The sequence below is a fragment of the Trachinotus anak genome, unplaced genomic scaffold (assembly GCF_046630095.1).
Source record: "Trachinotus anak isolate AG129_WGS33_773 ecotype Australia unplaced genomic scaffold, CSIRO_AGI_Tana_v1 ptg000002l, whole genome shotgun sequence".
NCBI classification, from domain to species: Eukaryota; Metazoa; Chordata; class Actinopteri; order Carangiformes; family Carangidae; genus Trachinotus; species Trachinotus anak.
In genome coordinates, this window is record NW_027273853.1 from 7,635,277 (window position 1) to 7,661,362 (window position 26,086).

The 26,086-nt window shown below is 43.8% G+C and overlaps 1 protein-coding gene across 5 annotated transcripts in view; it reads right to left on the reverse strand.

The window, feature by feature from the left end:
- Positions 1-26,086, reverse strand: part of kcnq1.2 (potassium voltage-gated channel, KQT-like subfamily, member 1.2) — a 171,246-nt gene that overhangs the window by 91,303 nt on the left and 53,857 nt on the right. Inside the window, exon 15 of one of the 5 annotated variants that reach the window (XM_071493369.1) lies at positions 13,921-14,076. The exons of 3 other annotated variants lie outside the window; for them this stretch is intronic. In XM_071493369.1, coding sequence (XP_071349470.1) covers positions 13,977-14,076 — 100 coding nt within the window. In that variant the 3' untranslated portion in view covers positions 13,921-13,976. Of the gene's footprint in view, positions 1-13,920; positions 14,077-26,086 lie in introns of those variants that run through there. One more of the 5 variants, XM_071493378.1, reaches the window with a different exon arrangement.

The following is a 26,086-nucleotide window of genomic DNA, read 5'->3' on the forward strand; positions in this document are numbered from 1 at the left end:
ATTAGCAGAGGAGAAGCCTTTAGGTGTAAGACCTGAGAAAACTATGAAGAATACTCGTTCCTGCTTGAGCACCACTCCTTGGAGAGGAGGCACATCCTGGATTAGGCTTTATACACACACACACACACACACACACACACACACACACACAGAGGACTACAGATGCCCCCTCCTCTGGAGTGGGCAGCCTGTCTGTCACTCTATATCCACTGAATTGGAGCGAGGACATTCATAAAGGATCTGGTCTCATGACGAACAGGAGAGGTTTGAACTGGCAGCCAAGAGCCACTGGCTGCACTTCCTGCCTCTGTGCATGTGTTTTGTTAGGTGCTTTTTCTAATTATACTTTGTGTAAACCTCTGTAGTACATTGTGTAGTGCATGTGCGCATGTGTTTTTGTGCGCGAGTGCATGTCTGTGTGTGCAATCTGGTTTTGTAGGAGGGTTCACATGAGGCTGGCTGGGCCCTCCAATGCCAATGTGTCTGAGTGGAAAACCCCAGCACAATGGGACCGGGCCCTGACTTCAGACTGGCCATCCGCCACCACTAACAGAGCAGAGTGTGTGTGTGTTTGTGTGCATGTGTGTGCGTGTGTGTGTGTGTGCGCGCATGTGTATGAGGAAAGAAAAATGATTCCTCTGTCAATCAGTGGTAGAAGACTTATATCTTTTTTTCTGTACATTCCTCTTCCATAAACATAGACACAGCCTGATATACTATGTGTATAACTTCAGGGGTCAGTGCACTTCTGTGTCTGTGAGTGTGTGTGTGTGTGCGTGTGTGTGTCTTTCAGCTCATCTCCTCTCCTGCCAACTATAAACAAGGCATGCAAGGGTTCTTCTGCTGAGAAAATAAAACAAGCCATAATATTGTGGATTAGAATGGTTCAGATTTGCTGAATGAGATTAGCATTGTGTTGTATTATGGTGGTTAATATTTAAAAAGCTACACAAAAATGCAGCTGACACAATGTGCAGTGGCATTTAACAATCCTTTGCTCTTTTATGAAGCTGCTGACTAATGTGGATATGGAGATATTACAGGGATTTACATGTCACCTTGTTGTGTGTTATAAAAGAAATTCCCTCTGAACAACAGGTGGTGTCAATATGGGCTGGGGGGTGGGGGTGGGGGGGCATCTCACACACCAACTGTGTGCGAGATGGGCTACGTGCGTTTTGAGCTTTAACGTCACTGTTGTGTGCTATATATGTGTGTGAGTATGTGTGTGTGTGTGTGTGTGTGTGTGTGTGTGTGGTCCGTTCATGTGTAGCCAGTGTGCGTGCCCATCACAGGGCACCTGCAGTGAGTACGATACAATCAGAGCCCTTGTTGGGACCCTGCTGGGAATGTGTGTGTGTGCTAAGCTTAGCAGATGTTCCCTGTCTATCTGTCCATCTCATCAGGTTGTGAGGCAGCAGAAATGTGCTGGTTTCAACTCATCCCCACTTGGGTTGTTATGCTGCAGCCTGTTACTCTTACTGTAAGTCAGCTTTAGCTAAAGTAAACAGCAGTGCCCTGTCCTGCCTTGAGGATTCATAACCCCGAGGGCCTGAGGGAATTACAAGGAGTCTGTTGCACAACTGCACACTACAGCTGCCTATACATTACTGTAAACTGCACGTACCAAACCAATTCTGTAAAGAAACGTAGTGAAATTTGAGTACACAGGCTCATAAACGTAAATATACACTGAACAATAGGAATTAATTCTAGATTAATATTTGAGTAAAAAAAAAATTGCACATTTGCTTTTAGTGTTAAGGTGAAATGGTGAAAATTTAGCTCATGGTGTGTACTAATAGCATGCACTGTAACAAAATGAATATATAATGAACCCAATGGAGTCAAAGCAGTGCCAACGTCAACATAAAGTGGAAAAAGCACGGAAGAGCTGATTTTCCAGAGTCACGACATCCCACCAAAAAGTCTATAGTGACCTTGAGCGCTGTGCTATTTACACTCTGGTAGCCTATAGGTTACAGAGGCTGGTTTGTGATAAGTAGGTCTGTGGTTGAAATCCCAAGAAAGGCATAATTTAGGTGGAGGGAAAGTGAGTGAGTAACACTTTCCCTCCTTCAGGCAAGGTGCTTTGCCCACAGCTGCTCCAGTGGAGTTTAAGCACAGTGGCAAAAAGTGAAACTGCTGTGGTCGTCCTGGGCAGCTTCTTAAGTGTGAATGTGTGGTACTGAATGAATGAGAAGAGCATATGTTCCCTGTAAAAGTGCCTTGGGTAGAGGTTTAAAGAACAAAAACAACACTTTCTTGGGAATTAAAGACTGAAGCCGACTACTAAAAAGAAACTTGAGAGAAGAGTGGACATGAGTTCCTGAGCAACAAACGGGTCCCGAAGTGGTTATTCTTAAGTTTCCTTTAATTTTTTTTTTTAACAAAATAATGCAACTAGAGCCTCAATCAAAGAGGCTTTGATATAATATTAATGAGGATTGTGACTCACATAGATCACTGTCTCTGGCTCCCAGCTGTTTGTGCACCCATGCGTGCGCGTGCAGTGTGGTGTGTGCTCATGTGTACAAGTACGTGTGCCTATTCTGGCTGGTACTATTTGCCTCCCTGTTTTCCTCCCTCCCAAAAGATTAATCACCCAGATGTTTCCTTGTTTTGCTGTTGGCTCTTTCTCACATTATATATCAAACAGAAACATCTCTCCCGCTCTCTCTCTCTCTCTCTCTCTTTCTCTCTCCATCCTCCACCCATAAGGCAATGTGTTTTTTGTTAATGGGCATGTAGTGAGTGGAGGCGGACCAGCAAGAGTAGGATTTCTTTTCCACTTGCAGTTTGATTTCAAACAGACATGTCTAATTAAATTACAATGAATTTGGGCAGATTTGTCCTTTTCAAGAAGTTGGAGCGCAGAGCAGAGACACGGCCTGACTGTCACTTCTACACTGTGGCTGCTTTTATTTTGCAAAAACAAGCCCTAATTTCCAGTGGTTCACAGGTGTCTGGTCATGTGTTTACATTGGCTGTCATGTGAGGATGGTGGCTTTGACAGCTGAAGCATGAATCACAGTTGTGCACACACATGCACTGTGCTCCTGTACATGTGTTCTACCTTAAAAGATTTGTTCTGTTTTTTTGTTTTTTAATCGATCTATCTTTGTTCAATACTTACATGTCCATATGTATGTTGAAAGTGTTACCAGTCCCTGTCATCATTATTATTATTATTACAGGGTTAGGATCCCTTCTTAACATGACCACAGTGTGGGAAATAAGAGACAAAATCTACAGAGAAATGTGTTCTTCAGCAGTCTGAGCCAGGCAAATCAAGCCAAATCTTCACCCTGGCAGTGGAGTGTGTGTGTGTGTGTGTGTGTGTGTGTGTGTGTGTGTGTGTGTGTGTGTGTTTATTGCCAGTTTTGTGTCCCAGCAGCAAACCTATAAGTAACTACCACTGGGGTTCTGCAAGGAAACGCTGTACGTGGGAAACACAGAGGAAATTTGTTCTAAAAGACAGTGAATGTTGGTGAATGTTGGCCCGCTGCATGGTTCTCATGTATGTCTTTGCAATCGTATGCATGCACCTGCAAACCTCTACATTGCACCACTTATGAAACTGCAACAGACAACATGATGCGCATGCCTTACCAAAGTACACAACCGATGCAGCTTGTTGAAAATCAGCTCATAAAAACAACAAAGGTGCTGTACAATGGCGATATGTGCCCCATGTGAAAGCTTTAACCCTCCTGTTATGTTCCAGGTCAAATTGACCCATTTTAAAGTTTGAAGATCTAGGAAAAAAAGTTAAAAGTATTTTTTCAGTATGAAACTTCTTCTTCTTGCCTTAATTAGTGTAATCAACATATAATATGAAAATGGTTCATCTCACATATTTGCAACCACCCCCTGCATGTTTATATCACATAGATGCTGTTCGGGTCAATTTGACCCAGCAGTCAAACTGGAGGTAAAAGGGTGTCAGAAATGTCAGACTATTTTTTTCTTTGCAACTGTGAGACATATTTCAGCCCAATCACTCACACACACAAACACACACGCGCACACACACACACACCTAGACAAACACACACACACACATGTTCATATTGCGATTGCTTGTTTGTTGTATTGTTGTATTGCGATTTTGTTCATTTCTGGTTCACAAACAGTAAAAACAAAATTTAAATGTTATGTTTCAATGTTATGTAAAACTATTGTGTTTCATAAGTTGGTCTTTCAAAAGCAATAAAGTGGTGAAACATTTAAAAAAAAGTTTGAACATGCATTTTTTTTTATGAAAAATGAGTGTATTATCCTAATTGAACTATTACCTGTTAGAGGTAAGGAACACCATTGCACTAAATATTGATAGAATAGTTAGTAATGGAGTTAGTAATGAAATATTCACAGTGCTTGTTAGGATTTTTTTGGTTTCAGACATCTTTTGGATAATTAAACATGCACTGGGTCAAATTGACCTGGGAACACCATTGCTGTTCTTGACAAATGAACATAACAGGAGGTTTAACAGACACCAGGTGCAGCTTTTCCTTCATTCATCAACTTCAGCCATGGCCCTCCTGTGTGCTTGAGGGCACAAGGGTGAAAGTGTGACTCACACAAGTTATTAACACATTAATTGTTAGAAATGGCGCGCTCACAACCACAGAGACGATAGCACACAGTTTGGCTTCGGGACACTGGTGAGCCACATCAGTCATGTTAGCCACACCTGAACTTTGGAATGCGTTTCTGCAAGAAATGATTTTGTCACCTGATTGCTAAGAGTGTAGGTGAACCCTACCCCAAAATTACCTAAACCTGATTCTAATCTTCTGACCCCCCTAAACAGCTCTCTGCGAAAGCACAGTTGGGACAGACAAAAAAATTCTAATTTAAATAAAATCTCCAAACAAAAACCCAATTTGGTCCCCACAAAGAATGATGTTTAAGAGCGCACACACACACAGACACACACACACACACACACAGACACGCACACACACACACACACACACACACACACACACACACAGGTATAACTCAATCCTGTAACTCAATCCTGACCTCTTGACACTTAGGCAGCCCTGTAACACTAGACAAAACTATGCTGGTGCAGAGCATAACACACACATGCATGGAGACACACACCATTTGCGCAGCATCTATGTGAGCTGGCTTGCAGCATATGCAGGGCTGGTGCTGTGAAGTGAACAGGCTCCTTTCCTATACAGCCACCGGCCATATGGTGGCCAGAGGCTGGCCTTGGTAATTGATGGTATCTGTCGGTCTGTCCATGGAGAGGGGCCCTGGGGCCCCGAGATGGGCGACCTAAAACATACAGAGATCCAGCATGGGGGGGTGGGTTAGTGAGGAGGGGGACATGCTAGTGTTTCAGCCCTCCTCTTCTATTCATCCATTCATCTATACAAAGAGTTAACTCCCCCAACTCCCACACTGCACACCACAATTGTGCTCGGGTTTGCTGATAAAGGCCCTTCTCTCTCCCTCTCTCTGGCTTTGGCTGGTTAGCCCAGACCCCCTGTCTGTGGGCTAGGGTGAGGGGTTTCAAAGCCCCCTGGCCTGGGTCTGGTCTGGCTGCCTGGTTCTGCCCTTCCCACCCTCCCCCGTTGTGCTGCTGCTGCTGAGTTAACCCCCAGAATGAGCTCTTTGACTGGGGCACAGCCAGCCAGATGGCACCCACTGGATGGGGATCACTGGGTACTGCCAGATTGAGACTGGGAGAAAAACACGACACTAGCAGGGCTTCATGGGAGCCAGGGAACCACACTAGAAGATTTGATCATTGGTCTTAAAGCTCGTCAGCGTTTTATATTTGATGCCTCGGACCAGAGATATATAAAATACACTATAAAATGTGTGTGTAATTGCTTATCAAATATAATATAATATATAATATATATCAAAACAAATATACTTAAATATACAAACGAGGTTTCACTTTAATCATGTAAGAGGAAGAGAGTTAAGGCTGCATGCAGCCCTTAATCTCTATTTTGAACAATACATCTGTGTACTTCATGTCTATCCATAACATTGTTAAGAAGCGCTGTTAGTATAAACAACAGTAGCACAGAGTAACACCATGAGTCAATAGAGCGAAAATCGCATATAGTTGCACACACGTGCAAACTCATGTTTACCCATACAATCACATGCACATCCTTTTTCTCAGGGTCTGATGACCCTCACACATGCACGTGTGAGTGTTTCCACAGCAGCGTTCACCACCTCCCCACCACCAGGGCTGAGGCAGAGGTACACAGGATGGGATGAGTGTGAAGGCGTGGGAGAGAGAGGAGAAGAAGCTGGGCTTGTTCCCACAGGCCTGACTCACAGCTCTGCGCTTACAACAAAGACCTCTGAACCGGGGCACGGCACCCCAGCGGGCGGAGCCGACACATGCACAAACACAAATGAATGCAAATACATACGACACATGTGCACACACACAACCTAATGTACTTGCATAACAATACGCGATGCATCAAGATATAGATATGTTTGCAGGTTTGTGAGTGAATTTATGACTTCACAAAACAAGCATTTTAAATCACTGCTGCCGAAACGTACTTATCATCTAATGCCAGTAAAGAGACTTAGGTTTGAGGCGAATTGTTGAACTAATTGTTAAAGCACTTTCAAGAGCAGAGACAATACAATAATACAATAAAATAAGTACTCATGCTGTTCTAAGAGAGTCCATGGAGTAAAAAGAAACCATCACTGGTGCAAATCACACATACATATTTTCCATTTTAAATGTAGTTGTTGTTACCCTGTCAACCACACCCACACACATACAAATGTGTTTCACGTGTCTCCATCGTTTTACAACTGTGAGAACATCACAGTGTTCTGTGCACTTGGACGTGAACATGAACTTTCAGGATCCTGGTGATGAACTTGAACTTCAAAGGCACTGAGGGTGGATCACCCATGGAAAAGACAGGCGCGTATGACGCAATGTCTCTGGCCAACTGGGAAAACAAACATCAATGGATGATGCATGAGAGGATGAACTTAAATCTGGAGAGTTGTAAGCTGAAAGCCAGATGATACTTGCTTTAATGTCTAAGCAATTTGTTTCCTGTTACAGCACAATTGAACATTTTACATTATTTAATCCTTCCCCTTCAATTCTGCTCTGATCTGTGTTGAGTTTAAAATTAATAGCAGCTCAAAAAAAAATTGGGGCTGGTACTCTGCCCTATAGTAAAATAAAGGGAACATAGTGAAATGAAGGGACCATCTTTGTTGTGGATGTGAGGTGAATTTAGCATTTTAACTGCATTTACAAATTTAATTAATAATTGTTATTGGTAATTAATATTTTACCAATAACAAATTTTGCCCAATATAGACAGTCAGGTACTGTCAGTCATGATCATCAATCATTTTTAACCATGAAAAATAAGTAAAAACCGCTGACAATATTTTGGGATGATAAAATGTTCAGAGAGAACCTCTCTTTTCTGGCTGTTAGATATTTCATGAAAGTTTAGAACTTAAACAGTGGCACTCCCTCTGCAGTGATGCCCTGGAGCACAAATATTACCTGATGGTTCCCAGCGAAGCCGTCTGATTCATACCACCAGCTACCAAGCTGATGGGCCATGCTCACTGCTACAGCAGCAGCAGCAGCAGCAGCCTAAACTGCCTCTTTCAGATTCACTTTTTGATCACTGGACAAAGACCATGTGTTTAAGATGTGTCATCTATTTCAACTTTATTTTATTTTAAGCAAGCCAATTGTGTGGATGGCTAAATATATGGACGAATGGATACACAACACTTATACCAGTGTTTGTACTTATATGGGTTCATTCATTGTTTTGAGTGACCCTGCTTGAAGGTAGAAAAGTAACTGTTTTTATGTTGGGAAGCCCTGAATGTGAAATTTGACCAGTACATCATACATTTTGTTTTTGTTTCGATGTGTCATCAGACTTTTAAATCATGTTTAAAAAGAGGAATATCTGAGTTCGAAAACGTAACTTTTAAATGTCTTTCTCGTTGTCTTATGCAGATCTAAAGGATCAGTGCTCTCCATTAGATGAGGCCTTTTACACAGGCTGTTGAGTTTTACCTTAAGATCTTAACACGTCAGTTTTAACCTGACCTGTTACGATCTTAAAACACTAAACTTGTTGACACTCTGTGGCTAGCAGCAGGATTCAGGTAATGAAAAAAAGTGGTCTTTTAGACAGTAATTATGTCTATGACAGGAAGAAAATCCACAAAGAACCAGCCAGCCTCAGCATGGTCTTATGAAACTCTGGACTGACTTCAATTCTAATTCTAATTTTTGCGTTAACCTGATATGGTCTGTGTGGCAGCCGACACACGCAGCACAGACAAACAGTCCCCTGTTAGCTTCGATTCCATATGGCACCGCACCGACTGCCTCTCTTTCATTTGGCGTTTCCTTCATTCTGTCATTCTTCCTTGTATTTTGTTCTGTGTGTAAGCGCTCCGGCCCCTCCCATGTCTTTCTCTGTACGTTACAGGTCTGTCTCCGGCACAGGCAAACAAAGATGACTACAGTGAATGGCTAGCTGCGTGGCTGAATGGCTGCTCTTATCTGCAGTATGCAGGCCGCGGGATGGCAGCAGCACATGTGCTGATGACAGCCTCACACTGGACAGACTCTGGCGCCATACAATACCTCCCACTGTACACCTGTCCCCTGCTTACAGGTCTACAAGGCCTGGACTAATCCACAACAAAACCCTGATGCTCTGTTTGCATACATGTGGCTTTTTAGCTTTCGGGCTCACTTTCTGGGGGAAGCAGAAGACGTGGACGCCATGAGATAAGCTCATCACATCTGCCACAGTGAGATTTAGCACCACTGACCTTGGAGGTGTCAGGGAAACATCAGCCACCTGCCCACACCCCCCAACTAAGCCACTGCCTTTGTTGAGCCAGTGTTTGCCCTGAGCTGCCCTAGGCCAGACCTGTTTGCTTTCGATGGATGGAGAGAGGGATAAAGGGATGGAGGGATGGAGAGAGGTGGAGAGGCTAGGAGGCTCTTCATTTGTATAAGGTCTCTGGCACCATTCAGGCCTGCAGGCTTTGACAAATGGAGGCAATAAAGGGGCGAGGCTTGGCAGGGGCTCAATTAACCACTAGTGGGGCAGGCGAAGAGGGGGACACGGACCAGGAGCCTCGCCTCTATAGAGAAGGAACAAGTGAACTGCAGGGAGGGGGAGGTCTGGCAATTTGTTCAGCTGTCTGTCTGTCCATCGGAGCAGACTTGGCCGGTCTTTCTCACTGTCTTTCCATCCTTCTTTTGGACGTATTGACTTAGCTTTTGCTCTCGAGGAGCAACTTGAACTTGTCTTACAGTGGTTTGGAAGACACAGATGAGGAGAAAGGCAAATGGGTTCAAGGATAAAAAAAAAAAGTATGAAGATCAAGTAGAACACCTCTGCGCCCGTGTGCAATGACGTAACGTGATGCTGCAAAAGGGCAAAGAACAACCTGGCACCTCCCCGTCGAGGCCAAAAAAGAAATCCTCTTGACAAAATGTCCACCTCAAAACATCTCCCATTCAATCCCAATACTACTTCAGCCAAGCGTACATCAATATGGCGCTTATGCTAGAGCAAACACACCGTAACTTATGCAGAGCCAAAAAGCCAACAGTGCTTATTTAGGGGACAAGTTCACAATCCCTGTAGCGCTGCTATCCATTCCCAGTGACAGTCATTTGTGTACCTTACACTCTCAGCACCAGCTAGCTACCTCCATTCAAATTCAAATTGAAACCCAGTGGGGGACAATGGTTGGGGATTCGCTGAGAGCAATTAGTAGTGGACTCCTCCAGTGTCTGGCCCAAAGACTTTTAGCCCTGTGGTTCCATCATGCAGAGGCATTGACCCCTTTCAGATGCACGAAAGGAAGAAGAGAAAGAGGGTGCAGAAAAAAAAAGAGGCGCTGCCTAGCGACGACCAAACGAGAGGAGGGGAGTGGATTGGCAGAGTTAGGACTGTGTGTTGGTTTTCCTCTCCCGACTTTACACTAAGAGACAAGAGCTGGAGTGTGATGGAGGGGTGCATGACTGTTGTGTCAACAAGGAATGCAATGAAGACAATATTATTGTCAGGCCAAGACATATCAAGCCACACTTGTCGTGCACTAAAGGACAAATAAACGAGAAAAACAAATCATTAAAAAAGAAAGAACATGAGCTCCTGACAGGTAAAACAGCTTATATGAATACATCATCTTTTGCAGCTGCTACTAGGGCCCAGAAAACTCGTATTTTTCACAGTCAAGAATGAAGAATGAATTTCAGGTTTCTATGTACTTTGAGTGTTTCACAAATCTGGGGCCAAAACACAGTTGAAAAATTGAGATTTTATGCATCATGATAAAAACAAACCAGATTCTCTGAATTTTAGATATACTGACAGATAGAACGGCACAACTGGCAGAACAAAGGTCGTTTCATGTGGGGAACTGTTTTTGAAGCTGGTACTCGGCCCCACCGCAGTTATCCACTTCCTGTGCAAGACAAGTCTGCAGGGGTGCCGTAACCTGCTTATTTCCACAGCTGACTGGCATACATACCATACACACACATGTAGATATAGAGACACACAGTGTAAACACATCACAGCACACAACACAGATTATGAGCACATGCTCGCCTGAGAATTAACGGCGAGACGTGCGCTAACAAACACAAACCCACGCACAACCACATCCAACACACAGCTGTCTTTCTCACAGTGTGAAGTGAGGTGAAAAGGAGAGAAAGGAGAAACAAAGGGCCAATAAAAGAGACAACAGAGAACAAGATGATGAAAAAAGCAGAGAGACAATCATAGACTGATGTGACTATACAGCAGAGAAAAAGAAAATATACAACACAGTGAAAAGAACAACGACGGAAAACTGGTAGGACATGGGAGACTTTTACATATAAAGAGAGAGGGTGGAGAGATGTGAGGTGTAAAACTAAAACAGCTGCAAACAGCCACCTGCTGATCCGAGCTTTATCTGTCTCTGATTCACCTTCACCTGACAGCTCAGGCTGGACACTAGCCCATCAAAGGAGTGAACAAGCAATGAACTGCAAACAATAGACCAAGCACTAACCTACCTGTTCACAGAGATAATGAGTTTATATGTTACATGACAAGGTCATAGTCAGACACCGAAATCATCGCTGCGCCCTCTTTAAATCCAGAGGCCCTGCAAATGCATTTTTGTGACGGTGAAGCTGACGTGTGTGTGTATCCATAAGCTCCTGCTGGGTGTCCAAACGATGTGACTGTAAATGTTTTCCACCCTCTCTGACTGACAGCAGGTCCGCCCTGAGTTCAGACGGATGTGGAATGTTTGTACAGTATGAGCGTCGGTGCTGACCCAAGACCAGAGTGCGGGTGTTTAATCTGTTCCGAAACCAGTGGAAATCAAAAGTGTGTATGTGTGTGTGTGTGTGTGTGTGCGCGCGTGTGCATGTGCGTGCGCTGGGTGGGGCGGGATTCTTGCCTATGGAAGAATAACACTTTATAATGCAGGGGTTAGGTTGACATCCTGGTAATTCCTACTGACAAAAAAATTAGTGGTTCCACCGATGACAGCTAAAATGACGACATGATGAAGACGGTAATGACCGTGTTGGTTATAATGACGGTGGTGCAGAGTTAACATACAGCACAGGAATGGACGAGAAATTATACACCAACTTATTTCTTAATTAGGTAGTTCCTGATTTAAAGCTGCGTTGACTGTTTTATTTTATTTATTTATTTTTTTGGCCACTTGGGGGCAATGGAAGAAGCTAAAGAGCTCAAACTCCACAGGTTGTGAGGGCAAACATTAAGTTGTGTTTCTGACAAATCCAGTCGTCATTCTACTTATAGTTTTATTTTTTTTATTATTCAACTCCTCTACTGAACAATCCCTTATGTTCATGAGCTGGTCGCTAACTTGTTGGTTGGTGTTGATCAGTGAGCATACAGTGGTTTTACATGAAAACTGCTGCCGGCTGATGGTGAAAATGAGGTTGTGGGCAGGAGAACCAAAAGGAAAAGCAGCAAGAGATGTCATCACAGAGCCGAGGGCGACTGCAGAGTCAGCTGATAATTTGTCACCACAGGTGACGCTTTTGACGAATAGTCATTTGATCCTTTTCATATAGAAATACTAATACTAATATAAAAATACTCATATAAGAATATTAATTATATAATAAAATCATGTACAGCTGCTTGTGCTAAAACATTTAGCATTAAACATTTAGGAAGTTTGACTTTTTTTTCTTTCATATGGGTAAGAAAAAGGTTATCGCATCACCACTTCAGCCCTACTGATGGATGTGAAACCTAACACAATTACACAATTACAATTACAATTATTAATGTGGACAACCATAAATTGTAGAAAGATATCATCACTCAAAGTCCATAAACCAAAATCCTGATGTAGAGTACGTGTTCGTGTAATCCATGTGTGTGTGTGTGTGTGTGTAACGTGTGTGTAACGTGTGTGCAGATGTTTGTCCACTCAGATGACTGTCATTTGACCTTGAACTTCAGAAACATCCAGTTCAACCTGCTCTCCAGCTGCAGATGCGGTTGAAGCCTTGTCATTTCTGACTCGTCTCCCATCTTGATCCTCTCCCTCACCTTTTCTCTCTTCAGAAAACAATAAACGTTGTTGTCAGGGGGCCCGTGACGCCGCACATCACTGTGTGGCTGTTGATGTTTACTTAAACTCTCTATCTGCCTCTATCAGCAGGGGGGGGGGGGGGGGGGGGGGGGGGTACCATGTTCTGGATACTTTTTTCATAGTATTCTCACTCGCTCATCTGTGAAATGTATGTGTGTTTAGGAATATGTGTGTTGTATGTGTGAGTGTGTGCGAGTGTTGTTTTCCTAGCTCCTCCTTAGTGATGAGCCTAATAGAAGCACCCGGGGGTGTGTGTCTCTGTCTCAACAGCTTAGACGAGGCCTCTTCAGCTGCATCTCTACCCTCCCGTGAGGTCAAACGCAGGTTGTGGCGATAAAGGCTGAACTCCTGACACCCGTCCCAAAGAATGAGACAGCTCATTGTGTAGCAACAGATAGCAGACACAATGAGGCCTAGTCTGAGTCTTGTTTTCGCCCGACGCGGTGCTTCTTTTCTTGGCCTTGGTGGCGGCAACTTGCAGGGATACTCCTTTATGGTTGGCTAGTGACCCCGTAATCACCCAGGGGTGTCCCCCCTTTATCAGATTTTTGTCCAAATTTCATATCAATGCAAATGAGGTTGGAGAGGAGTTCATCCTAGAACGCTTTGGGAGATGAGATGTTCTGCAGATGAGATTTGTGTATGCGGTAGATAAAAGCAGGCTGCTTCAGTCTCTGCTGAATGCATCACTACAGCGCGGAGCTACTCTACTCTACTCTGCTCTCTCTGCACTATTTTTCCAAAACAGCACTAAGCCCACTTGAGAATACTTGAGGTTTGGAAGACTCAGATTTTGGCAGAGGCTATGTGAAAAGTTGGATGTTACCCAAAGACAATATTTTTGATTAAAAAAAAAAAAGAGAGAGGACATAACACAAACCATCTATACTTCTTACATTTCTGTTTGATTCTCGGTGCTTTTTTCCTCTCAAGTGACGATCACTTATATGGGTATCAAGTTAAAGCTATTGTTTTTCTTTGTGATGAATCAACAAGAGTCTTTTCCAGAAACCTGAAAACAGAGGTTTTAAGGCAGCGCTACAACCTGCTATATGGATGAATTTTCAGCACAGTGGGTTAAAATTCCTTTGCTGATTGCTCAAGCTCAATAAGGTCACTGGCCAATAACAAGGATTTCCTTATTAATAACGATTACTCCATCTAGCATATAAGAGCACAAACTGTGTACATTGTGTTAGATTTCACAAGCTAAAATTAAATTTTGTAATCACAAACAGTTTTACAGTGAATTTAAGACCAAACTTTGATGAGTGCAAAGTGCAGAATAATGATTTAATTCCTCATTCATCACAGTCAATCAAAAGAATCCAGCAGCAATGAGAGCCAAGTAGAACAACCCAAAGTATCCCTGTGTGTCCGATGAAGAGCCTGGAGATGATCCTTAATAAGAAAGCACAGAAGAAATTCAGAACATGCAGACTTTGTCCTTTTTAATTTGCTGGGTTGTTAAAGAGAGGGCTTCATAAATAAGCTTACATCATCTGTACCCTTGGGTTAGTGAAATTTAGGAGTTGTTGGGTGAAACATGATCTGACATCAACTTTCCTATGATTAGGTTTATAAACTACAAGCCATATCCTGGTGAGCGTAAATCAAATTCTGTGTCCATGCAGTCACATTACAGTGTCTGCTACTTGATAGTTTCTCATCAGTTAAATAAATAACTGTAGAACTGTTAATGTTATTTTATCGTTAAGTGTGAAATACATTTCTATACAGTGCAGCTAACAGTGCTAACATAGCCTGGGGGGAACAATGACAGTTAAGAGCTGCTCTTATTCATGTTACACCATGTTGTTTTATCTTAATGAATGTGTTTATTTCTCTGCGCTGAGGGGAAAATTAATTTCAATGGCTTCTTGTTTACAGACTCACTGTTTTTCCCACTTTCGAAGACATCGACCTCAACTGAACTATGCATCAGTCCCTTGTTCTACAGGAGCTTATAGATCCGAGGGCTTGGTTTTTAGTTATCTGAGCTACTAAGGGATTAAAAAAAAAGCTGCCATCTCATCAAAAAGGGATTGAAGTGTGTGTGTTTCTACATGTGTCACAGCTGAGCTCTTGCAACCTTGGCCACCAGAAGCTCAAACAGAGCTAGAGAAGCAGCAGGTGTGAACACCCCTGGGGCTGTCAAACGAGCTCACACACACACACACACACACAAAAACACACAAACACACACACCACTTGGACAGTATTTCTACTTGTTGGCTTGCTCATAATCACCACCCCTTCTTCTCACTCACACCTCGCACTTTATCAAAAGACCCTGGGGCCTTTCCCTCACCAAACCAGGTGGCCGTAAGGGAAGAAAAAAAACTTTGTGTCAAATAAGAACGCCCCCACCACCACCACCACCACCACTACCACCACCCACCTCCTTCCCCAATGCACACAACTCATCACTTTTGCCAGAGAGGAGGCCTGCCCAGCCCAGCTGTGGCTCTCGCCTTTACCATCTAATAACCATGACCTTCACGCTCTGCCTGTCAGACCTTTATTACTGCCTGCCACAGGGAGAGAGAGAGGGAGACACTCTGAGAAAGAAAGAGAGAGAGAGAGAGAGAAAAGCAATAAAAGGCCACAGATGGGTGTGGGACAACACAGCTGAGGAGCAGAGAAACAGAGAGCTTTTCACATACCGTCACCGCCGATGATGACTTCAATGACCTGAGATTGGCTTACAGATGTCTGCGCTTTCAGAGATGCAAAATGTCAAAGGATGATTTTGCAGTAGTATATTGCAAAGTAAAAAAAAAAAGCAAAAAAAAAAAAAAAAAAAAAAGCCTGATATCGCCTGGGTCTGTAGGTCTGTGAATTTGTGTACTCAAAGGGTTGTGTGTTGGTGTGTGTGCGCACCAACAGGCAGTCAGCTCACATCCTAAATCAACACACACTGGGCCTTTGCTGACGGACTAAAAATAATATCTAGGTTACAATGCCCTGCCAAGCCCCAAACACAACAAAGTCTCAGGAAGCAGTCTTTTCAGCATGTTGCCATAGTGACTGACCACATGTGCAAGTCAGATAGGGGTGAGTGGTCAAACTAGCAGTCAGGCCGTGTTGTCTCCTTGACTATAATAGGCCTAAAATACAACCTTCATTTAACTAGGCACAGATGTGTTGGAGATAGCGGGTTTGCATTCGCAGGTCATGCTGAGGGCATCTGATGAGCCCTGCACCAAAGGAGTCAAGTTTTCACCAACAACTGTGAAGAGCTGCCTCCAGGTTTCATTCTCTGCCTTCAGCCTGAAGTGAGTCGGAGTTGTGCCAGAAGCCTTTGTAAAGATTTGAAGCAATCTTAGACTGAAGTCGGTTGGCTCTGGTATATGTATGTTAAACTGAAATTAAGGTGAGCAGGCAGATTTCTGCAGCTCTAAACCTCACTGACCCATTGATGAGTGAACCTTGGCCACAGGGAGATCCCAAAGCTTTCATATATACAAAATATGTCAGACTCAATCTGAGGGGAAATGTAAAAGATAACGCACAAGTCATCTAGAAAAGTCCCATGTAATGGAATAGTGCAACCATAAAAAGCATGGGCTATTGTGTAAACATAATATATGACATTAATTTTCCAACCTCAAAGTTACTTAAGAGGAAATAAAAAATTAGAAAAAACAAGAGCAACAAGCAAATGAAGCACAACCCCAGCAAGAAGTTTGTGTTTTAAAATGATGAATACGCTCAAAAATTGAACATGAAAACAAGTTTGGTGGCTGTGATCAGTGGTGCCTGTGTGGGGTTTGCCTGTTGTTCTGCTGTGGTGGATTGCTACCACAGGTGAAAGGAGGAGAGCCATAAATCTCGCTGGTGTTTACTGAAGCTGAGGTTAACTGAGGATGATCCATCCTCCAGAGGACGGAAGGATCCAGAGGCAATGTCAACAAACAAACTGCCACTGGAGAGCCATTCGCCATTGTCATTTTTCATTACAGTCAAGCTAATCCTTCAGGAATGAATGACTCCTACAGGGGCACTACACATATCAGTCTCTCATCATTTATCTACCCTTCTGTCCATACACCATTACTACCACAGTGGTTGCTTAAGCCAGTTTTTTTTTTTTTTTTTGGTTTGTCTGCAGGTTTGAATTCTTGGTTGGGAAAACTTGAAAAGAAAAAAAAAAAAAAAAAAAGTGAATGTGAAACAAACTCTCTCCCCAACCTCAGCAACTGCTGACGTTACAGTAGGCAACTAAGAGGAAATGCTTGGTGGCTAACAGTACAGAACACCCTGTACAGTTACATCCGACAGCTCCCAGGTGAGAATGTGTATAAAGTGCGTAAGTGTGAAGCAGGGTGCTGCTGAAAAAGAGCACACCTACTGTATATGTTCGCTCAACATTTCTGGGCTGTACAAATACGCTAGCACTTCATAGGTGCTTGAGAGAGGGGAGTGAGGTGACGGGTATGAATGACTGTGGTGAGTGAAACTACACCGACGCAACATTTATTACAAAGTCTGACTTTGCCAATGCTGTTAGAAAAATCTGCTGCGTTCTGGTGTGTGAATGTGCTGCTTGACACAGTGTCCCTCACACAAAACATACTGAATGAATGAACCAGCAAACACTTAACTTGGCGCTTGAAGAGCCGAGTGCTCTCTATGAGCAATAAAGAAACTGAATGTGTCGCCTTGAAATAAAATATGATACATGCATCATTTTGATTTCTGCTGGCTGTGTTCTGTGACTTCTGAAAAAGGGAAAGAAATCAGACTTTCCCTGACAATCTCTCTAAAAGGTAAGAGGCGCAATTTATTCAACTATAGGATTAAGTCCATGGCTGTCATACTGCCATACTCTCTGTACCATTCATCATCATTTAACGCTTGTGCGCAATAATATGGAGGATTGAAATAAATCACACTGAAAAGAAATGTGGGGTGGTAATGCACATAAAAGAAATATCTGTGCCGTTGAATAATGTTCTCAGTTTCAGTCATGCAATTAATGCATCTTCCTTCTAGAGGGGAGAAAATCTGCACAGTGAGCTAAGTGTCAATAGCTTCAGCCTTGGAAACTGCTCTCCTCTCCAGGTGGAGAGTTGAGCCAAGGTTGAGCTTGACTGAAACCTAACAGGTTAGAACACATGGTCTCTTTTTAATGGTTTCGTGCAGCTGCAGAGAAAACAGATTCCATTTGGCAATAGTCAAACTAGAAAAAATTCCCAATGGCACATTTATATAGACTTTGAGCAGAAAACGGTCGTCCACTAAGTGTTTTTTCTCTGCGAGCTGCTTGACAGAAAATAAAGGAAATAGCAGAAGAAGCAAAGACGAAATGAAACTCAACGCTCTGCAGCAGGACTTGGACTCGTATGATCTCCGGGGACACATTCCCTCAAAACAACATATTAATAAATGCTTATACAGTGCAGTTGTACTGTATGTATGAAGTTGACCCACAGTGTCATCAGACAAAGACCAAACCTGACTAAAGTTAGCCTTCCTCTAAGTGCTGCTACTGATTTTTGCAGGTACATAGTGTATACAGTCAACTAGGTGAGTAAGTCGGTCAGCCAGCCAAACAGTCAGTCAGGGTTGGAGGCAGGGGCTCCCCAGCGAGCAGTGCAGCTGTGCTACTGACAGATCGGTGCAGGGCAGCATGCAGCCGGCCTCTCCAGGCCCTGGCACATCAAAGCTCCCGGCCCCATAGCTAGCCCCCCTGTAGCTCCCCGGCCGGCCACTTCAAAAGACTTTTGGGCGCATCGCAGATTCCCATCAAAGGGCCTGGACGCAGCGCTCACCCACGCAAGCGAGCCAGCCAAGGAGATATGATTAAAAGCACATTACTGGGGGAAAGAGGGAGGACAGAGGAGAGGTTTTGTAGGAACAGAGCGGAGGGAAAAGAGGACAGTATATCAGGCCGAAGGGATCATTCTTTACCTTCCTCTCATGCTCTCGCTCTCCCTCTCATTCTTCATTTCTTTTCCAAATAATGCAGCTCTTGCCAGTTTTTTAAGACCATCAAAGCAAAAAGATGACAGAACTTGACAAGATTGTGGGCAACCCCTCTTCCACATAACCTCTCTTTCTTTTCCAAATGCTTACCCTGTCTCTTCCCCTCTCTCTCTCTCTCTCTCCCCTCCCTTTCTATCCTCTCCTTCCCTTCAAGGTCATGTCTCAGGTCATTTAATATAAGCCACTGGCTACACAGCCAATTCACACCTGAAATTGCCCGTCAGCAGCAGCGAGTGGCCTTGAATGGTGGCATTGTTGTCCCTGTGGGGGACTCAGACAGCAGCGCACCAGCCAGCGGCCACAATGGGAGCCTTAAGGCCTGGAATAATTTGACTAAACGCATGGGATTTGTGAGTGCGGATTATCACCGTTCAGCCACGCAAGCAAGCAACCAACCAATCAACCCCCCACCAGTCTGACCAGTTAAAGCAGCATTGTTTCTGGGTGAGACTGCAACCACGTCAGCTAAGCTACGCTGAGTTCATAGTTTTACTTTAGTACAGTGGCAACAATTAAGCACCAGCTGGAACAAACACTTCCACGCACACATGCAACAGCCGCCATTAGTTTTTCAGTCTTTATTCTTTAGAAAGCTTTTTGTGTCATAACACGGGTATTTTTGCGGTTTGGGCCGTGCACGTGATGCTGTCAATACGCTTCTCTTTAGCCATCTCCAGACGTGCATCTCAATTTCCATTCATTTCATGCCTTGCCCCGCGGCCTCATGCAACTTGCATATTGTTGTTGTTTAAAAATGTCTGCTGTGGCAAAGCTGGTGTCCCTGGGCCTTTTTGCTGCTCATGATAGCTCCGCTCCCATTATCCTGCCTCATTAGAGTGGATGTCCAAAACGTCAGAAGAATGTTTTATGGACTGTTGAGAAATCACTCTCCTGCACAAGTCACCCAGTGTTCTTCCGTGCAAGAGAGGGAGGGAGAGAAGAAGATAAGGGGTTTATATTCTTAAAGGGTGGGGTGGGGGGAGCGGAGGGGGCAGCCTGCCTTTAGAAGAGCTTAGGGCCCAGTGTGGCGAATTAAATAGAATGCCCAGACAGAATTAGTTCCAAGGCAGACTGGGTCCTATTCTATGAAACTCAACAATTAGACGGATTAAACGTAATAACTCAGCCTGCACTACCGCAGCAGCATTATGGTTACCCCGGCACCCAGGGGGTTGCTGTGTGTGTGTGTCTGTCTATGTGTGTGTGCCACAGGGGTATTTACGCTCACATATGAAAAGTGACAACTTGGAGAGAGATTGTAATAAACTTTGGGAGAGAGAAGTAAACACAGTCCCAAACATTCGGAAATTCTACTCTTCATCCCACAAATGCAGGCAGTTGACATGCTGTTGTGATTTCGGTTGTGTGTTGTGATTAGACTGGGTGAACCGCGTACGTCAAGGCTACACTTGTTGATATTCTGCTCAGAAAGTGCAATCCTCGGGGGCCACAGTTTCACGGAAGTACATTAGTGTCAAGGGTCAAGATGTTCCACAGTGATGATGATGATGATGATGGTGAGACATTTTTAAGAAAATCCAGACATCCACAGACGTTTCTTTGCGCCCTTTCGGAGCGACCCTGTGAGTGGAAGGAAAAGCTGTCATGTCACACTCCACCGGTCCAAACATCGCACACGCCTGCAGCTGAAGTCTCCGCTGTCTGAGTGGCAGCTTGACTGATTAACTTACTGACTGGCTGGTTTGCTGACTGACTGGCTTTTGGACTGATTGGCTGACTGCCACCCCCACCCCAACCACACTCCCCCCACCCTCCTCTCCCCCCATCATCCACCTGTGTGTAAAAGGCCCTTTGTCAGCGAGGCCTAATTTGATCTGACGCACCCTACACATGTGGAACAGCTCAGGAGCTCCACACACTTCTAGTCATTACAGCATGTGTGCGTGTGTGTGTGTGTGTGTCAGGAGGAGAAGAGACGATGCAGAGAAGGACGTAGAGAGAAAGAAGTGAAGCAAAGCAAAGTGCAAAAGCTCTGGTTCACCTCACACATACTCTGGCCTTCACCACTTCTTCATTCTCTCACAGATCTAACACTCTCATCAACTGTGCTGCTGTCCACACAATACCTCCACTCTCAACACACACACACTCACAGAAAGACATTAAGTTAAAAGAAAATTCATATATATAAAAACAGCACCATCACAAGCGACAAAGACAGAGGGAAACAAGCCGACAGATGATTGGATGGGTTGTAAACAAGCAAACTTTATCTGAAGGCAAAAACTGAAAGCGAACACACCCAACACTGAAAAACTAAAACAAAAAAAAAGGCAGGTCAAAGTTGAAGGCATGAGCTGGTGTGTAAACTGCCGGATATTTACAACTGATGGTTTGGGTGATAATTTCAGCATTTGCATTTGTTTTCTCTGCAAACTAGAACTGGTTAATGTTAGGCTTGATGAAAACCACTCTGATCATCTGAGCGCTCGTGTTTCCGGGCCTGTCTGACCCTCACTATGAACTTGAAGAGTACAACATTATTTTACTTATGGAAATGATGGTCGACATTATGAAAGTAAGAAACTGCCCTTCCCTTTAAGGTGAATATTTCCTCCCATTCAGCAGTGGCGCCCAAGTTTATAAAGACACAATAAATATGATTTTCCACTTTTTTGCCCTCAATTTTCTTTTTTCCTGAAACTTACAGCCACAACCTGGACTTCACCACTGCCTTTCACAGCCTCACAAGAAACAAGCCCCTCTCTTTTATGTAAATTGCAAACTAAGCCTTAACATCAACAACCCTACGAACTCTTTGCACTCCTCACGCCCACTCAGTGTCTGAGGACCCTCCCTGGTTTGAGGTGAAACAGAGCAGAGCCAGCAGAAACACAGCAGCAGCAGCGGCAGCAGCAGCAGGGACAAGGCCTGTAGTGTAACAGAGCTAGTCCAGATCTGTGTGAAACCTGATCGACAGACAGGCCGGGCTCGAGGAGACTGGGAGGGATCGGGACTGCTGTCAGTTCTGCCACTGTCAGGCGCACGGGCACGTAAATCTATCTGAACTGTAGCAATGAACAGAGACGTGGGTGGATTTGAGTAACGCCAACACAACAGGTTGTAGGAACCGCAGGGTGGAAACAGATTCAGCTGCGAAATGGCCATGTGAATGCTATCTGATTACAAATGACAGCCATAGATTTTATAGACGTTTCACAGGACTACATGTCATTTCAAGAGTTAAAAACAAAAAGAAAAGCATGTATTCTTTCTTCCTCCACTTAACTTGTGAGTATTAATACCCTTCACTTGTGACACTCATAAAGTGCTGCTCAGGAGAAAAACACAGTGTTCCACCTAATCTAGAATTAGCTCTGTGTTTCTCTTTCCTCCCTTTTCACCTCTCCCGTTCTCTCTCTAAATGCCTCTCCCCTTCTGTCTCTCTGCCCCTCTCTCTCTCTACCTCTCACCCTCCCACAGGTCAGCCCAGCTCTGGCCCTCTCCTGTGTATTTAAAGTAATTGCTCATGGCAGTCAAGGTGTCTGCATAAGGGCCTGTCATAAGCAATTCACTGGCATGAGTAGGGGCCTTGTGCATGAACCTAATCCAGTCAGTAAAGCCAAACGGACGGACGGAGGGGGTTAAGAAGTTGTTCAACAGCAACCTGAAAAGGAGAAGGTTGTGTGGGCTTTTTAATCCTCTCAATGTAACATGAAAATGAAGCCAAGTCATTTTTCTTATGCTGAAAATGATTCTTTCACTTTTTTTTTTTTTTTTTTGCTGAAGTGTATGTAACTTTGTTTTTGTTTTAAAAAACCACAGGGTTCAAAGAAAAAATAAATTCAGCCGTTTTCATTTCTGCTTTGGTGTTTCGTCATGAGACTCCTCCGTGACAAATTTACTGTACAATCAAAAGCATCTGTGTTTTAAACACACTAAATTTTCTGGTTATTATCACCGGTCTTACTCTTGTTCTCTTTTTCACTTGCGTCTAATCAGTAGACAGCCAGACATAGTGCTTTTTATGCACAAGAGAACTGGTCTCTGTATTTGGTTTGACGCTGTGAGGACTGTTTGCTGGAGGCCTTCAACACACACAGAAATTCCTCACCCACTTACCCCACCGCCGCCGCCCCGAGTTCTGTAGCATGTTCAGAGAGCTGACCGAGACAGACAGACAGACAGGAACTAAGGGGCCGAGACCAAACGTCGACCCTCTCTGGGGCATGGCGACTCTGGTCAGACACAGCAATAAGAAGTGGAGCCCCGGCCCCTCCAGCCAGACTTGAGAGGAGACGACTTAAGGTCGTCTAAGTGTTTGGGAAACAGGCCCATCAATGTCAAAGCCTTTTATTGCTTTGGCTTCCTATTGCTTTTCCCTGCTCGGGGGTTAATATGAATCTACTCCCAGCAAAGGCAGTGGGATGGGTTCATCTTTTATCAGTCATATCTTTGCTAATTAAGCAGGCACACATGAGGAATGACCCAAGATTAAAAGAGAAAAGGTCAGGGACCGTTTTTAGTGTTTAGAGTTGTGAGTGTGCGGCTGTGTTGTTTGTGTACACATGCTGAAATGTTTTCAACTCCTCTCCGTTTTGCATGAAACAGCATATGGCTGTGTGCATGCAGACAGTTAATCGTACGATGCTCAACCGAACAAAATGACTAAAAATCTAATACAAGTTTAAAAATCTGTCCGGAGTGGATTTAAATCTATGTGGCCAAGCGTTGCACATGCGCTATCAGGCGGACTGAATAACATTTCATTTATTTTGCCAAGTTTTTGCAGAAAACTGTGAATGAATGAAAAAATCTTTCCAGATTTCCATGGAACAAATTGATGATCATTACTGATCATTTCAGAAGTAATTCTGTTTGGAAACAAAATGAATAACACTATTATGGCTGTTTTTGTTTCAACACAACATACTGTGCGTTTAATAACAAATGAGGACCTGATTTAGATTTCATAGCACACAAATGACCAAATGCAAATGGCTCAAAAAGGATGGAAACTCATAAAGTCATATTTACTAATAAAATTTAAGCAAATAACAATGTCTGTCTTCTGGTCCAAACAACGTTTTATAGAGCTACTGAGAAACAGGGCGAAACACAGGGGAATGGAGGAAAATGGGAATTGTTGGCCTTAACCCAAAAATAATAGTTTAGTTAGCCCTGACTCACATTCTGCCCAAATTATTGCAGTGTTTATACTCAAAATCTGTTCTTTTATTTTTTTTTACACTATGTCCATATGGTGCACAGAAACACTTTGTATCTATCCAACTATCCAGCTACCTCTCTATCTGTCTGTCTTTCTATTTATCTAGACTAGGACACACAAAAACCCACGCAGTTACACACACACACACACTAACACACACACACACACACACACACACACACACACACACACACACGGATGAAGCACCCAGGATTGAGCAAGTGGATGGGTGCTGCTGGCTTTGGCACTTGACAAACAGCTTGTTTTAATGCTCCTGACAGGTCTGTGAGATGAACCCCTGCTCACACCAACACTCGGCTCACCCTCGTCTCTCCGCTCCAAGTCTCAAAACCACAAGGTGAGTCCAGTCCTCCCTCCCCTCTGCTCACACTCACACTTTTTCCTTCACTTCCACTCCAATATGAAGTTTGTGCACAAAGGACAAACTATCTTAATGGAGAAAGTCTGGGGATGTCGCTGTTAACATAAGTGTGGAAAATGCACTACAGAGTCAGTTGAGTCCAACAGTACTAAGAGCTGGTTATTCTAGCAAACTGCCCTGAATTTATTCTTTAAATAACATCTCTCCAGCTGAAGCTTTCTGGACTCTAGTGTAATGTCTGCCAAATGGTTTCCATGGAACTGACAGATTGATCAGACCGAAACTGGTCCACTGTGGTGTGAGTCGAATGGAGTAAAAGACCATAAATGTAAAGTCTGAGGCCAACTTGTTATTTACCCAAGGCCGAGAACAGTTGTGAAGGAGCAAATTATTTACAAAAATAAATTCTATTTATCAAATTAATCAAGAGCACGGTTAAAAATGTGAAGCTTGAGATGATGTGTTTAGTATAAAATATTTGCATTCAAACATGATTATTTTCCCAGCACTGAACGTGAAACTGACTGATTGTTTTTATTCTGTTTCTATGCAACTTGCTCTCTCCTGCCGGAAACTGTCACTGAGTCCAATAATATTGTTTTCCTTTTAGAAGGGAGGCTGGCTATTGAGTCAGTTATCTGATAGGATGTGTGTGTGTGTGTGTGTGTGTGTGTGTGTGTGTGTGTGTGTGTGTGTGACAACGTAGGGGGTGCTGTCTGCTTGTCGTCGAGGCTGTCCTGAACCCACAGAGCCAAAATGCCGCAGGAAGAATCTGTGCTCCCGTGTACTACAATATCCTGTTTGGACTCATGCCGCTCTCCCCACTCCTACTCACACTCACACACAGAGACACACACACACACACACACACACACACACACACACACACACACACACACACACACACACACACACACACACACACACACTTGCCTTGCTCATATATCACAGTCAAGCCACCGGCCAAAAACATACAACTTTGTTTTCCTTGCTTTTTTGCACACCTTTCTGCAGCACTGCTCTGCAGATCGTATGAGGCTGGTTCTGTTTTAATCTCATACACTGTTTGGAGGCAAGAGTGTGTGTGAGCATGTGGGGTTCAAATACATAACCGCTTGCATATATACTTTCTAGGTGCCCCCATACTCATTAATAGGAGGGCATCCATCCATGCAGCTATCCATTCAGTCAAATACCTACTCTACTCATCCATCCAGTGTATGTGAATGCAATCATGAAAAAGAGAAGAGAATGAGGCTGAGTGAGCAGTCCTGTGTGCACGGAGGAGCTCTGCTTCCCGTAAGCAGCCGATAAAAATTACCAAAAAAAAAAAAAAAAAAAAAAAAAAAAAACGGCTGGCCCAGATACCTCACTTCCCAACAGAGCGCAGTGCATTTCCTGAAACTGACAACTGCTAGGAGTTGTACTGAGGCCAGGCCAAACGTGAAAGAGACAGACAGAGGGAGAGAGAGAGAGAGAGAGGAAAGGCAGAGAGAACAGGAGGGAAAGAAAAGAGAGAGAGAGAGAGAGAGGGTGACTTGACCTACAGTCAGGAAGAATGTTGTAAATACTGGAGTGACACACCAAATGGAGCTTGCAAATTCACAATAACACCCAGTGCATACATGCACATGCAAACACAACACACTCGTAGCTTTTGATCAGTCCTTTTGCCCAGACTGAGATAGCTCCATATTCAAAGATAAAAAGTCCCTGCTCAGAATCTGAATCTCAAGCCAAACTGTTATCAACTGCTTTGGAACTGGCACACCACAGCTATTGTTCACAGCTCGACCAGAGCAGAATGTCTGACACAAAAAACCTGAGCACTGCTGGACCGCAACAAG